This window comes from Lissotriton helveticus, chromosome 4_1 (genome assembly GCF_964261635.1).
Source record: "Lissotriton helveticus chromosome 4_1, aLisHel1.1, whole genome shotgun sequence".
Lineage (NCBI taxonomy): Eukaryota > Metazoa > Chordata > Amphibia > Caudata > Salamandridae > Lissotriton > Lissotriton helveticus.
This window is the reverse complement of record NC_136063.1, coordinates 1,505,547,479-1,505,563,314: the sequence shown is the minus strand read 5'-3', so window position 1 is coordinate 1,505,563,314 and position 15,836 is coordinate 1,505,547,479. Positions and strand designations below refer to the sequence as shown.

The window sequence follows — 15,836 nt, the reverse complement described above, 5'->3', positions numbered from 1 at the left end:
CCTAACACTGTGTTGCATAATTATGCTGTCATTCGTGGCAAACATGTAGCACAAAAACAATCACAGCACAAGAAATGTGTTTTTTGTGTTGTTTTTAGTGTAAAATATGTCCATGCATTAAAAATTGATCCGAAGATACATTTGACACAAAATTATAGTGCTAAGTGACAAATCTACATATCACGACATTTTCCCGAAATTCGGAATTATTACGCAGAAAACAAATTGTTTGAGTTTTGCAAATCCCTATAAAATACCAATATATTTTCAATATCACATAGTAACAGGAGCTGTACTAACCCTGAAATGTTACAAGGGACTCGTCCTAAGGGTTCGTTATCTACACATTCATAATTTCCTTGGTAGCGAAGTACTGTTCTAAAGGGTTCAGTATTGGGAAGTACACCTCATGTAAAATCATAATGCCATTGAGTACCCCACAAACCCCTTCCTTACCCCCCAAGGGTTCGATTTTGGCCTCTCTTCTATTCAATGTATTTGTGAACCCCTTATTGTGATTAGAAGTGGACGAAAAAACACATTTCATTTTCTACAAGTATTATGCTGGTCCTCTGCATGAAAACTGGATGCCCGGTATGCCCCTGTGTACTAAAGGCATGCGAAAACCCGGCAGAATGTATTTTTAATGCAGTTTTTAAAGTCACGGGGGAATGCTGCTAGTGCAGCACACGCAGGTCCTTAGTTATTTTCTGCGTGGACGAGTCTCCAACAAGCAAGAATTGCACTTACAGTATAAATAGGTGAAAAACAAAAATGACACAAACTAAGAAAACCCCGATAATTGGGAAAAACCGCAAGATTATGCTGGAGAAAAAAAAGCCTAACTCTTGCAAGTGTTTCATCTTATATTTAAAGGCTAGCGAGATAATTTGGCTATCTGTTCCTAGCAGTGAAAGCGTTCTGAAAGGCGAATACAGTAAATAATCAAACAAAAAAGTAACGCTGATTAAAACCATGATAAATTTGAAGATGTAAAGAAAATTGATTGTAAAAGAGAGATGCTAGTTTGGGCTGCAATATCTATCAAAGGTAGGAAGGCACATCCAGCAATGCTAGGACACAGAAACAATGCATATTGCTCCAAAGAGACAGTCTTACCTTCGCTTGAGACTTATTAGGTTGTTTGTCTTGAGATTCAAGCGGTGTTTTCGTCCCAAACGACCAGCCTCCAAAGCTAGTGATTCAAATGAAACAGGAAATACATTACTTGAACATCAAAATGAACAATATCATCATGTTTGGTTTAGAGGACATAGCATCGGCTCTGTAGATCAATCATTCAGGTGTGATCTTGGACATTGTAATCCACCTGGGTGCTGCACCAGGTTTCAGTTTGTACATCAGGAGAAGCGAAAAGGTTATGACTTCAGTGCAACCAGCAGGAGCAGGGACACGTGATCTTTATATATAACATCATTATGTCAGAGTCATCTGAATGCTACCATTACTTACCGGTAATAGCATTACTCTGAGTCCTTCTCTCGCTGTGATTCATCGCGGCAAGATAGACACGGAGGTAATGTTGGTTTTCTGTTAAAATTGGACAATAGTCCTGCCATGATCAACTGGTTTGCCTGGCCGCTTCCAGTTTAAGCCTCTAAATTTTAGGTTTTATAATTCCAATTAAGGTTTGGTAATTCAGAGCTCAGAGCCCCACAGCCCTGCTCCACCAAATTTTTCAAATGCTATAGGAAAAAGCATGCATACTATTCTCAATGGTAGTCCTCCAACGAGATCATGTGTCTCGTGTTGACGTGGGTCCTAGGAAGGCGGGTCACCTGAGCATTCCCCTTCAATTGAGGATGGTGCATATATGCCCCCTTGCTACATTTTAAATTCATCTTGGGACTTCAAGTATGGTCTTGGTAACTAATCCATTGGTTTGAAAGAATCTGAAAGGTAGGACAAGGTAACGTGGGGTAACTTTAATTGAAAAAAGAAAGAAGCCCTAGGGCCCATCGGCTTCAAGTGGACATGTGTTGTGATGTGGTGTATGTAAGACAGGATGAGGGATTGAGAAGGGCAGGTAACATTACAAGGGGAAAACTATATCAATGGTGGCTGGAGAAGGAGGTGGCAAGAGGAGCAAGGTAGAGTATGGGAGGAAAAGGTTGGAGAAAACAGAAGTGGAATGACCAGAGTACTCAAGTTGTAGTCATGGAAGGAACAACTCGGCCGGAGGTAACCTATATAAACACAATTTGGAAGTTTGGTTGTTTGGTGCCTCAATTTAACTACTCAGATCTACAAGAGGTTGACACAAAGTGCTCTCCTCAGCTGGCCACAGCCATATACTATCAACTCAAACGTTCATCAGTCTAATCAGCTGCCTCTTCATCAACAGTTCATGGATACCCAGTTAGCTCACTTCCTCTTGGGTTTGATATCAAGTGGCAATGCTTCCAGAAATTTGTCTGACACAGTATGTCTTGCTCATCTTGCCCTCTTATGATTCCCCATGATGCTGACTCTCAGGTTTCATGTGGGTCGCAAGTTTTGTGTCCGTGTTACTAAGCAGTGGTACACCATCTAGATGTGTGTACCTACTGCATCGAGGGTCTCAAAACGCACATTATTCTGTTTTTGAGGCTCCCATTGGACTTCTTCTCTGTCGATGTTTGTGACCTCTTCACTGGGTCCTTTTGACATATCTGCATCATGTAGTCCCCCATAAAGCCTCCTTTCATGCTCAACAGAGTTTAGATTGCCTCCAGAGGGGACAGTAGCACACAGCCTATACCTTGGCTAAAGGCGCAGTCAGAGGTTACCACCCAACATTCTGCTTCAGTGCCTTGAGCTACCAATTCTCACAGTTGTGTTATTTGCATCGGAATGCTAAAGTAGGAAAAGGGGAACAAGTGATACAATATTTTAGGGCCTTTTAATCCACACTGTGGCCTTTCAGCTGTCTACTTTACTCATCATTATTTACTGTATTCATTGAGGTTAAAGAAAGCAATAGAAATAACTTTACAAAGGGGAAAATCCACAGATCTCTTGGAAAACCTAACCACCATTGTTTGGTGCCTGGCGACCTCCCCATATGCTTGGTATTCTAAAGGTTAGAATGCTCTGCTCACATCTGACAAGCACTATGTACTTGGTGAAATACAATTTGATGGGCATTGTAGAGCAGGGAATCTGTAAATGCATTTTGTGTTGTGTTTTAGCTGGTGGAGTATGGCTACGCCTACCAGTAATATGAATGAGAGAAGGAAATGTGATAGTTCCATAAACAATGATGATGATGATTTCATTTTAAAATAGGCACAGCTACTCCAAAAAGTGTCCAAGTGTGAAAAGCAGCTAAATCAGAAAAAAGGAGGCTCAACCTTGTACATAGAGCCACTTTTTAAGTTATTCTTAAATAGTATTGGATCGCTTATAGACCGCAGTTCCAAAGGAAGCCGATTCCAAGCTGCCGACCCCGGGAACATCAGGCACGTTCCAACTGTTTTTACACGCTGAATCTTGGGGATCACCGCCACAAATTTGTTGGCTGATCTTAGCTGTCTTGTGGGACTGCAAAAACCAAATCTGGCTCTAAGATATGTAGGGTTTGAATGATATAAGGCATCATGCACTTGTACAAAAGTCTTAAGTTTAGCTCTTTCCCTAATGGGCAACCATTCAAATACACACAGATGTGGTGAAACTCCTGATCTCATAGAAACATTTAACAGAAGTCGAGCCGCCGCATTCTGAATTGATTTCTTTTTACATAGCCCTTCACAGTATACATTCACAACTTCTAAGTGCAGTAACTTGCAGATTTTACTATTATCCAATTTATGGTGGTTAACTAACTAACCTCAGTGGAATGGAGGTTCAAGTTTGCTTTGCCAAGATTCAAACGTATTGCCTTCAGCCCACCACATCTGTCAATCATGACAATACAGCTCATTTAGCCATCCTCATTAAATGACGACAAACAAAATATCAGTGAACAAGGCAGGACGTTTTGCAGCATAGCCTTCTTTTTATAACTGCAGGAAAGGAAGAGAGTCAGAGCACTTCTGTTCAGAGCTGTCATGACTGAGAGGAAGTTGGTGATGAGAGCTGTTGAATTCTGTCAGCAGATCCCATTGGATGAAGTATATGAATCCAACAAGGCAATGGTTCTGAAGATTTTCTTTTAGAATAGAATCCAGCTCAGTCCCGGTACTGAAGTATTACCATAAACCCAGCCACAATAAGTTATGGCAAAATAGCTCGCCATAGGATCCCAAGGCCCACATTTACTAAATGTTTGTACCAGGGCAAAGCCATGCAAAGAAGCACAAACACTTGCATGGGTATTTAGGGCCTTATTTACAAGAAAGTGCTGCAGGGCGGCACCACAAGTTTTTTAGCTGTGCCACGCTGAGGCACTTTCAAAGCACAGGGATGCTTCATATTTACAACAAAATGACACATCCCTTTGTGTTCCCCTGTGCTGGTGCACATTCGGCTGCCATGTGCCACACAGGCACCCTTGTACCGTGGTGCAAAGGTGCCTCCGGTGAGATGAGATTGTTTCTGTACCTTCCTGCACAAAAACAATAACAAAACAAATAAAAAGAGATGATTTACTCTTCCTATGCAGCACCCGTAGAAAGAGGAAAAAAAGAGGAGAAATGTAAACATTTTCCTCGTTGCGACCTTACCATTCTGACGCATTTCCAAGTTTATGAATTCTCGTAAATATGGAAATGCCGCAGAATACATGGGTGTTGCGTGGGAACACCCACAGAAACACTCATGTCACGCACCTTTCACACAAAGTGTTTTGTGAGAAGGGGCCATATAGATGCCATGTAGAAAACTTTACGTGTCCTTGTAGATATGGGGCAGGAGGTGCGCCAGCGGTGCGTCACAAAAAGTGATGCACTGGTGACACAAGGGGCTTGTAAATAAGCACCTTAGTTTCCAGTTCAATTGTTATTCGGCACTGGAACAGTATTCTGTGCTCAGTGCAAGTAGTGCTTTGTACTACTTTGTGCCACATTGTGTCAATGGGGCGAACCTTGGGCAGATTGGCTCAAGCACTCAGTTTTTGATGCAAGGTACAATCTACCAAGATAGTCAGGTAAGGCTTTGGCTAAAAAATAATACCTCCTTAAAACATGCAACAAAAGGAGAAATGGTTTTATTTTGTTTCAATATTTTGCATGTGCACTGCTTTGCAAAGCACACAGAAAATGAGTGAAATGTTCAAGAGCTGTGACTTCCAGTTTAAGGTAGAAGTGGAAGCTAAAAAATAACACAGCAAGTAAGAAGGTAACGTGATGTGGCGGAGCAAAGTTGTGGCAAATAAACCAAACATAGTTACAGAGAGAACAATAAATTATGAAAATCCTATGAAAATGTAAGTGATTAGCAAATGGAGTGAGAGCGCAAAAAACAGCAGACAGAAGAATGCCAATAGGAATGCAAGATTGAAGGAATAAAGAAAAAAGGAGACAAACACCTGTAAAGAATGAAAGAAAAATGAAAAGAAGGAAAGAAAAATACAATGCAGAACAGAGAATGAAAGGAATAAGGCAAGGGAAAAGGAAATTTTCATTGGGGTGCTGGACTTGGGGTGTTGAACCTGGCCCTTTCTACAGAGCTTTCCAAAAACTGTTTTCCTTCCTCCCTCTTTTCTGGCCCTCTTTTTGTTGGCTTTAGTACTCTAGACACTTTACCACTGCTAAAGAGTGCTAAAATGCACGTGTTCTCTCCTCAAAACATGTAGGATTGGTTTACACCTATTTGGCATATTTGGTTTACTTGTAAGACCCTTCTTAAGTGGTATACCATATACCCAGGACCTGAAACGTAAATGCTACTAGTGGGCCTGCAACACTGATTGTTCCACCCACAGAAGTAGCCTTTCAAACCTGTCTCAGGCCTGCCAATGCACGGACTGTGTCCATAGTTTACTACCACTTCAATGTGGCATTTAAAACTACTTGCCAAGCCTTAACTCCCCTTTCATTACAGATGAGTCACCCCTAAGGTAGGTCCTAAGTAACCCTAAGGACAGGGTGCCATGTAAGTAAAAGGTAGGAAGTGTGTTTAGTCCTTACAGGTCCTGGTAGTCACAAACACCCACATTTGTTTTTCACTACTGTAAGCCCTACCCCTCTCATAGGCTAGGATTGGGAATTCCTTAATACCAATGTAAGCTGCAATTCTTGATCAGAGGTGAGTGGCTTTTTCAAGTTTCATATCTTTGGAATGGTAATAATAAAGCCCCCTTACAGGAGAAGTTGGAAATACAATTACTGTTTGAGGTATGCCACTTTTAGAATGTGGACATTCCTCTGCACTTACTGCTCTGTGTGCCTGATAGCTGGTCTCCATTACATGTCTGTGCTGGGTGATAGCTACACTTTGTGCATTCCCTTTAGACAGCCACAACACAGAAAGGATAGGCGTTGTCTGAATACTCATCCACATACATCTGCATTCTGATGGCCTTGCCCAGGCAGGATGTAACGGAGGGCTAGCACTTTACTTGTTTAGGATGTGTCCTGTCCCCACAGGTAGCCTGACAGACAACACTGAGTTAAAAGGGATACTTGTGCACTCCAGAGAGCTGCATTGAAGTCACCCCACATCAAAGGCACTTTTGGGTATAAGTACTGGGACCCCCTAAAATCAGACAGTACTGGACGTGTAACCGAAGCTCTGCCAGAAAAACTGCTGTGCTTCTTAAAGGACTCAACTGGACTGCTGATCTGGAAGGCCTGTTTTTTGTATGTTGCCCTATTGCCTGCTGCTCTCTGACTCTGCTGAAGGAGAGCTGGACTCTGCCTTTCCTCCATGTAATCTCCAAGGTTTTGTTGGCTTGTCCCAAGTTGCTTGATGCTTGAGAATAGGAATCGCTAAATGAAATTCAATGAGTTTCATGCATTAGGTTGGATTTCCTAATTGTAATTCGCAAAGAATAATTAGAAAATCACAATTCCTAAAATGTCTAAATATGGCCACTAGTATGCAACCACTCACTCCTCCACCTTTGAAGGGTGAGGATAAAAAAATAAAAACAGAAGAGTGATAACAGGACCCAGGTGAAAGACAGACATCACCTTTGGCAAGAGAGAGGGGAAAGTATTCATGAGCAGCTTTTTGTACTCAGAATACCTGAACTGTGACTGGGCTAACAGGGCCTGCAACACTCTAAAAGTTACAGGACGACAAAATCAACATTAAACAAAAGTTTTGAGGGTCAAAATACAGATAGAACAACTGTGAATCAGTTTGAGCAGTGATGCCATGATTACTATACCACATTTAAGTGCTACTGAGAAACAACAAAAGTCCTGGGTCAGAAAATATATACTAAATCTTTCAGAAAACTATGCAGGAAGGGCAATCTGAACAAGAAAAGTTGGTCTCAGAAACAAAAGAAAGAAGCAAGCACAACCAAGTACCTCTTAAAGAAGATAATTCTTTGGGTGAGAGAAATCAGAGAACATCAGACAGATGAGCCTAGAAAAGATTAAAGACTGTAAAGTTGCTTTGAAGCCTCTGTTCCAGTAGTGGAAAGGCAAGACTGTGGCTGTTGCTTTCGACATGCCTCTCCTGTGAAAGAACTTAAAGAATGACTGCAGCTGGAAATGTTGCAGGTGCTGGAAGGTTGGCCTCACTAAAACCTATGAAAGTGATTCTACTAATGGTGGAATTGTTCTAGGGCGGCCAATCACAGAGAGCTCATTGTAGCATGGCTGTTCTTGAAGTGCTCCAAGGATAAATCTCCTTACTCGCCATTAAATGTCACGTCCATTAAGGCACCTGGACATCTACATAGAATCTACTGGAGTGTAGCACGGCATGCCTTCAAAATATAAATACACTAGCTATGGAGTGGGTCATTGTATCAGCCGATTCCAGCCCATACTTCAGAATTTATTTTGAAGCATTAAGTCAGTCTTTCGCCAACTCAAAATATGGACCATTCAAATTATGCAGGAGGTAGACTGTAGCAAGTGTTGACATTTTCCACTGGGTGAAGTCATACTGTCTGAGGAGACGAGATATCGCTGTTGCATATGGCAAAAGATGCCTGAAGTGATTATGCTACACCCATGGAGTCAAGACAATTGCCTGAACTACCAGACCCTCTGCAAAATGATAATTCCATCACAATGTTGTGTCTAAAGGCACAACACTTTATTGCATGCCAATATTCCTAAGAACTCCCAGGGTCCAAGCACCAGTGGAGCTATGTTGAACAGCAGGTTCAAGAAGATGGGTGCAGAGCATCTGTAACAATGCTGGGCATTTTAAGTGTCCCCAATGCTTTATGCACAGTAACCCAGAACAGACACATTTCCTCAAGCTGAATGCCCAAAGGTTAGCAACTGTCAGGCTTAATGTATGTCTCGTGATTACTTCCATTCCGAAGGGTTAGGTACTGCCCATCATCCATATCATAATGAGTAAAGAGATAATGAGCTTCCGAATCGTCTTCTAATTTAGGCCAGTCAAGTGCATTTGAACTTGAGTCCAAGATTTCTTTCATATGTTCAATCCTCAGGAATCTGAGTTGACAGCAAGCAAGAGGATACTCCAAAAGGGAAGAAAGGAAGCGTTTACCTTGTCTCTTGCCACCTAATGAATTCCCTCCAATTTCAAGGGCTAAGATGTCACTAAGAGTTGCTGCAGAGATTATGTTGAACGTGGTGTCAATATCAGTCACACTTGCAGCTTAACGCCTTAGCTGCGGCCGTTATTTTGGTGCAGTGCTGGGCGTTCCAAAGAGCGGGCGGGGCCGCATCGGCCATTGAACGTTCGCAGCACCAGCCAGGTAGTGCTCCGAACGTTCGGCGGCAGACAGCATTAGCTCTGAGGTTAGACATGGGTGGCTTCTGAAGAAACAGCAAATAAGGCCAGAGCCTGGGAAGGCACAAAGTTATGTGGAATCAGGGCTGGAGTTGCCAGAAACTCTGAGGGGCTCAGAGGGAGTAGGGGCTGCCTTTAAAAGGTGGGACATGGCCCACTGAAAAACCTCAGCATGAGATGGATCAGAATACAACTTCAGTCGAAGCTTCGTGAGAACTGGAATCAATTCCAAGAAGGGAAGAGAGGAAGAGGCCAGTGTTAGGGAACAATGTCTACAACTCTAAGAATAGTTATGGGATAGGACCATTTTTAACGGTGACGAAGAGGATTCACCTTTTCTATGGTGTTTCTTCTGCTTTTTGTGAATTGAAACTCATAAGGATTGTGCCACACTAGATAATTTACTTGAGGGAGGGAGAGGGACAGTTTGTTGTTCTTATCTTTGGACCCAGCCAAGAAAAGCTTAATTTCCCGCTACCTGAGGGTGCATGGAGACATAGGAGTCTCACATGTAGGTATAGTCTTCAGGTCCCAAACACCACATGCAGATGGTGTGAGGGTGGGACAAGAACAACTTGTTACAACTTCAACAGGGTTTGAACCACAATGCCTTTGGAGCTGATATTTGAATTGGTACACTGAATGTTAGTACAATGTAAAAAAAATTAATTATACACACAATGGCATATGTTCGTGGGGATAGGATGTAGGAGAGAGAATCACAATCACATATTAGGCAAGTGTCATCTCTCCCTGTTTGTGTGGAGCCACGACTGGAGTCATATGGCATCACCTGGCAGCACTGAAGAACTATTAGCGGAATCTGCTTGTCACCTGGGAATATTGCTACGGTGAGAGAATCTGCAAGAAGAAGTATTCATTAGAATAGCGTTTTTTAAACTGGGATCTGTGTCCCACTGTGCTGCTGTGATGACTACTCAGGGGGCTATGGCTAGTTGAAAAATGAATTACTGTTATCAAAATAATAAAGTATTCACCCATGAAAAAACAACATGTAAAACTGAAAATGTTAAACCTGACTACAAATGTGAAGGAATTTGAAATTGGTAGCTAAAGATTAAGTTGGTTTCCTTAGCTTGATTCCTAGAGCAGCGCAAGTACCACAAACATAATCTAGTATGGACGGTTGGTGCCTCAACTGAAGCACAGTTGTGCGCGGACAAAAAGAGAGCTAAAAACAGTGATATGGTAGAGTCGACCAATCTGAAAAGCTCTAACCTTCTCAACAAAACTAACATTTTGATTTTTGAGTTTTTGTTTGTGAAATTTAGAGCATATTTCGTCATTTGTGTATTAGTTTGATGTATATTTGTTTCTGTATGTTGAGTATTTTTTTTGAGTTAAATCGTAGAAATTGCTTAGGCCAGATTCCATGTTTCCAAAAGGGAGTCAATGGGTGTACACAGAAGTCAAAAGATTAACAACCACTGCATTTGATCATATATATTTCTCCATCCCCACACCAATTGGACTCATCATCAGTCGTTTAAAGCTACCCAGTACAGCTCATACACTGTGTGACAAAACTATGATTAGCTAGAGGGAAGAATAAATCTATAATTGTAAAGTGTGTCTTTCTTCTATGGGGCATTTGGTGTCCTTTCCACTACAGGTCAAGCCACTTAATATATTTTGGCCAGCACTCATTCCTAAGAATTTAGCAACTACTGGAGATGTACACATCATTTCCACGAAACCTGGTTCCCCCTTTATGCACAAGGGAAATGAATCTGCATGGATGCATATATCCTGGGAGAAAATTAGTCTTTAGGAGGATAAATATTATTTTCACTTTTAGAACTGAGTTTAAGAATCCCAATAGTATTAAATTGATTGCATACGGATTTAACTATATGCTGCAAATATAAAGTCAAGATTTACTATTATCTTTGCGCTACAAATGTTTTTGCTTCATTTATTTAAGAGGTAAAATTCAGAATTAGGCAGTAGTCCCTGAGATACAATGTGAAACTGTAGAAAATGTGAGCATATTTTTGCAGTGCCTATTTAAAAAGTACTGTACTATTTAACACACAAAGACATTGGTTGTGCGTTTTTATAAACAAAAGCAAAGTAATGAAATATAGTAGGTTTGTATATAGTGAGTGGTTTGTGGTGGTGTTTTTAGCTGATGCACAGCGGTTCTCATGTTTTTGGAAGACGAAATTAAGGAAATCGGTGAATTAAGGAAATCGGTGACAAAACGAGAAAGCATGGATTGAAAAAAGAAATAGATAACAACCTTTATTAGGAGAGTCCCATTAAACTGAGATCCATTAACACACTTGTTCGTACCCGGATCACAATTACAAGTAGTGTGCGGTTTATTACATCTGATAGATGGTGTGATAAATATCATACCGTTAATTCAATTTCGGAAGGGAAAACTTGCTGGAATATAACAATAGGAAAACACCTGGTTTTCATTGAGACATACAGATTTGGGTGCAGTAAGCATCTACATTCATATATGTTCTTCTGCAAAAACTTGAAATATGTAATAATTATCACATCCTCTAAAATCCGAACACATTGGTGTTGGATTTTATCGATTTGATAATTATCGCATCCAAATACCGGGTACTTCGTAATGAGGGAAAAGACACAGAAAGTGAACAGAGGTAGAAGAAAGAGCATGAGGTGGAATCATGAATAGGAAACTCATGTATACGGCAAGTCGGCAACACCGGTGTTTGGCACTGGAGCCACTGGGATTATAGGAACACTTTGAGTCCCTGTACTTATTTTATGTTTTTCTGACAAATTAAAGACTTCAGATACATACAAGCATGTGCACTCTCTCTCTCTCTCACACACACACACACACACACACACACACACAAATAAATAAAAACACATATGCACAGACTTCTCTCTTGTCCTTAATGGTAGTATGTGGAGCATTGCGGTAGAAACCAATGAGAAAAGATGGCATGCATCAGTCCTCGTTGAAGGTGAAAGAGGTGTATAGGATCAGGAAAGGAATCTGGGAGTTCACAAAGGGAAGATGGATGTATTCCCTTAAAAATAGCTTATTTTTTAGCTGTCTGTCTCCTTTAACAATAGCAAAGTCATCCTTCATTTTGCTGTGCTTTGCAAATTTGGTGTGATGGAAACAAGGTGATGGTTCCATGGTTGTTAATCATCTGCCATTGCAAAGACCAGCATAGCATCTAACCTTTGAATAATTAAATGCAGACCCATCAAAAGCGCCGCTTAATGTTACAACACATGATTACACTCCAGGATTTATGGTATTAGTCACATGTGACAAATTCATTCCCTCAACAAAAGGTTGTTGGACATGAATAATGGTTTAAGATATTTTTTATGTTCTTCAGTAAATGGGCAATTTTCATGATATGAATTAATAATAGAGCTTTTTTAATTTACAGGCAATGGCCCAGAAAGATAGAGTGTATATGTGTGATGTGTACGAGCTTGTTTCTATGAGATAGAGTCTAACATTTGAAGGAACACAAACTTTGTGACACAAAATAGGTGTTACTGTACACAAATGATTCGAGCTCAATTTGCACTATATATTCTCAGAGATTTGATTTCAAGAAAAATAGTTATTTACCAAACACAATATTCACAATGGACCAGAGATTTTAAATGGAAGATTGAAATAGTGCTCTTCATTTTATCAGCTGCGCATGTAAAATGTTTTCTTTCAATTTGATCCAGAAGGACAGATGTATTGTATTTTATTGTAATTAAGTATTTATATAGTGCTTACTGCTCATCTGTAGGGCATTGAAGCACTTGAAGGAGTTTGCCTGCATGAGTAGCATGCTACACTGTGTAGGGTGTGTAGTTGGAAGAATGTTGTCTTTCTTTTGAACCTATGTGGAAAGTGTTTCCATGTCATGCATGATGCCCACAGGGGTGCTGATGCAGCACATAGCAGTGTGTTAGGTAATGAAGTGTGAAAGACAGATGCATTTTAATGGTTTTCAGTAGGCTTGTAGTATCTGCATCTCTTTATGGTATTGTCTATGATAACATTTGCTAAGATGGTTACTGCACTTGGCTGTCTAATCTGAGATGTTGTGTATAGTTGTGATCCTGAGCTGGCAATGTTGGGGAGACAAAAAAGTGGAGAGATCTGTTGAGCAGCCACGGCCCGTGGAGGGAGTTTTGGTGGGTCAGAAAGGCGGGGGGAGGGAGGGGCAGAGTGGCGGGTGCTAAAAACCGGAATATGGATAATTGGAGGTAAGTAAACAATTTAATTAATAAAATGAATTTCGTAGCACGCGCTGCATCGCATTTTGCGATGCAGGGAGCGCTACGAAATTTGTTTTCTTTATTAGAGTCAATAACTGAGCTGTGAGCTGTGCCTTGTCATGGTTTTTCATTGTGTACCAGATATATAGCAATTCATTTGATAAAATATAAATAGTGAAAAATAGGTATCAAGGAAACATATGTATTTCCTAAATGGGAAAAAATGTATAGTTTAGAAGCAGTGGTTATTTGCACATCTCCAAAATTGTGGGTACCCGTACTAGCATGTAAATTAGAGGACATTTTTCAAAATGACTTCTCTTTTACATATTGTCTTACATCTGGAAGGCAGAAATGCATAGAAAGTCAGTTGGTTATAGCACTTGTTCCACTCTTCTGTGTTCCCCCAAGTCTCCTGATAAAAAGGTACCTCACTTGTGTGGGTAGGCCTAATGCCCGCGACAGGCAACGCCCAAAATGCAACGTGGGCGCATCACATTTTGCCAGTGAAAACTGACCCTTTTCTCTCAATGTGCCTAGCTGTTGATTCTGGACCCTAGCTAAAGCCTACATCTAGGGAAACCTAGCAAACCTGTAAATTTTTTAAATCTACATGCCCAGGGAAATCCAGGGAGAGGGGATGTGTGTGGTTCTCATCATGTTCTGTTACCCAGAATCCACTGAAAACCTCAAAGTTTGGAAATAAACACATTTTCTTCACATTTCTGTGATGGAAAGTTCTGGAATATTTGGGAAGCCACAAAGTACCCCCCATCCAGCTTTCCCGCAAGTCTCTCAATAAAAATGATACTTCACTTGTGTGGGTAGATCTTGTGCCCGCAACAGGAAATGGCCCAAAATGCAACTTGGGCACATCACATTTTCCAGTGAAAACTGACTCTTTTTCGCAATGTACCTAGCTGTGGATTTTGGACGCTAGCTCAGCCGGCACCTTGGGTACCCTTGCAAACCTGTACATTTTTGAAAACTAGACACCAAGGGAAATCCAGGATGGGGTGACTCGTGTGGCTTTCACCAGATTCTGTTACCCAGATTCCTTTGCAAACCTCAAACCTTGTAAAAAAACATTTTCTCCTCACTTTTCTGTGATGGAAGTTTGGGAATCTGTAGGGAGCCACAGACTTCCACCCACCGAGCATTCCCCCAAGTCTCCCGCTATAAATGGTACCTCACTTATGTGGGTAGACCTAGAGCCCGCGACAGAAAATGGCCAAAACTCAACTTGGGCACATCACATTTTTCCAGTGAAAACTGACCTTTTTTTCGCAGTGTGCCTAGCTATGGATTTGGACCTTTGCTCAGCCGGCACCTAGGAAAATCTAGAAAACCTGTATATTTTATTAAACTAGACAACCAGGGAAATCCAGGATGGGGTGACTTGTGTGTATTCTCACCAGGTTCTGTTACCCAGAATCCCTTGCAAACCTCAAACTTTGTAAAAAATAAAAACACATTTTCCACACTTTTCTGTGATGAAAAGTTCTGGAATCTGTGGGGAGCCACAAACTATCACCCACCTAGCATTTCCATAAGTCTCTCAATAAAAATGGTACCTCACTTGTATGGGTAGGCCTAGTGCCTATGTCAGGAAACGGCCCAAAACGCAGCATGCACACATTACATTTTTCCAGTGAAACTGAGCCTCTTTTCGCAATGTGCCTAGCTGTGGATTTTGGACCCTAGCTCAGCTGGCAACCGGGGAAATCCAGGACGGGGTGACTTGTTTGGCTCGTACCAGGTTCTGTTACCCAGAATGCCTCACAAACCTACACATGTTGGCCAAAAAAAACTCATTTTTTCCACAAATTTTTGGGATGATATGTTCTGGAATCTGCAGGGAGCCACAAACCTCCACCCACCCAGCTTTTTCTGAAGTCTCCCAATAAAATCTGTACCTCACTTGTGTGGCTGGGCCTAGTGCCGGTGACAGGAAACGGCCCAAAATGCAACGTGGGCACATCACATTTTTCCAGTGAAACTGACCCTCTTTTCACAATGTGCCTAGCTGTGGATTTTGGACCCTAGCTCAGCTGGCATCTAGTGAAACCTAGCACACGTGTACATTTTTGAAAATTAGACACCCAGGAATTCTAGGATGGGGTGACTTGTGTGGATCTCACCATGTTCTGTTACCCAGAATGCCTTGCAAACCTCAAACTTTGGCCAAAAAACAAATTTTCCTCACATTTCTGTGATCAAAAGTTCTGGAATCAGTTTGAGCCATAAACTTTCTCCCGCCCAGCATTCCCCCAAGTCACCTGATAAAAATGGTACCTCACTTGTGTGGGTAGGCCTAGTGCCCGCGACAGGAAACATCCCAAAATGTACTGTGGAGACTTCAAAATTATCGATCACAAAACAATCTGGTTTTGCAAGGGAGTTACCTGCATTTTTGCTCCGGGGATTGGCCGCCATCTAGGGAAACCAACCAAACCCATGGAATTTCTGAAAACTAGACACCCAAGGGAGTCCAGGGAGGTGTAGCTTACATGGATCTCCCACAATTTTCCTACCCAGACTCCCCAGCAAACATCAAATTTAGCAAATAAAAATCGCATTTTCCTCACATTTCTGTGTGGGAAATTTTGGGGATAACCAGGCTGACACAAATTTCCTTCTACCCAGCATTCCCCTAGGCCCCCCAATAAAAATGCTACCTCACTTGTGTAGGTGGGCCACGTACACGCAACAAGAAAGGGCCCAAAACGTATTGGGAGACATCAAAATGATCT

At 41.4% G+C, this 15,836-nt stretch overlaps 1 protein-coding gene across 1 annotated transcript in view; it reads right to left on the bottom strand.

The window, feature by feature from the left end:
* The window catches only part of ABCA13 (ATP binding cassette subfamily A member 13), a 2,470,580-nt gene that overhangs the window by 815,691 nt on the left and 1,639,053 nt on the right, over nt 1–15,836 (bottom strand). The window contains exon 39 of the mRNA XM_078686273.1: nt 1,120–1,195. Within this exon, the coding sequence (XP_078542399.1) occupies nt 1,120–1,195 (76 nt within the window). The remainder of the gene's footprint in view (nt 1–1,119; nt 1,196–15,836) is intronic.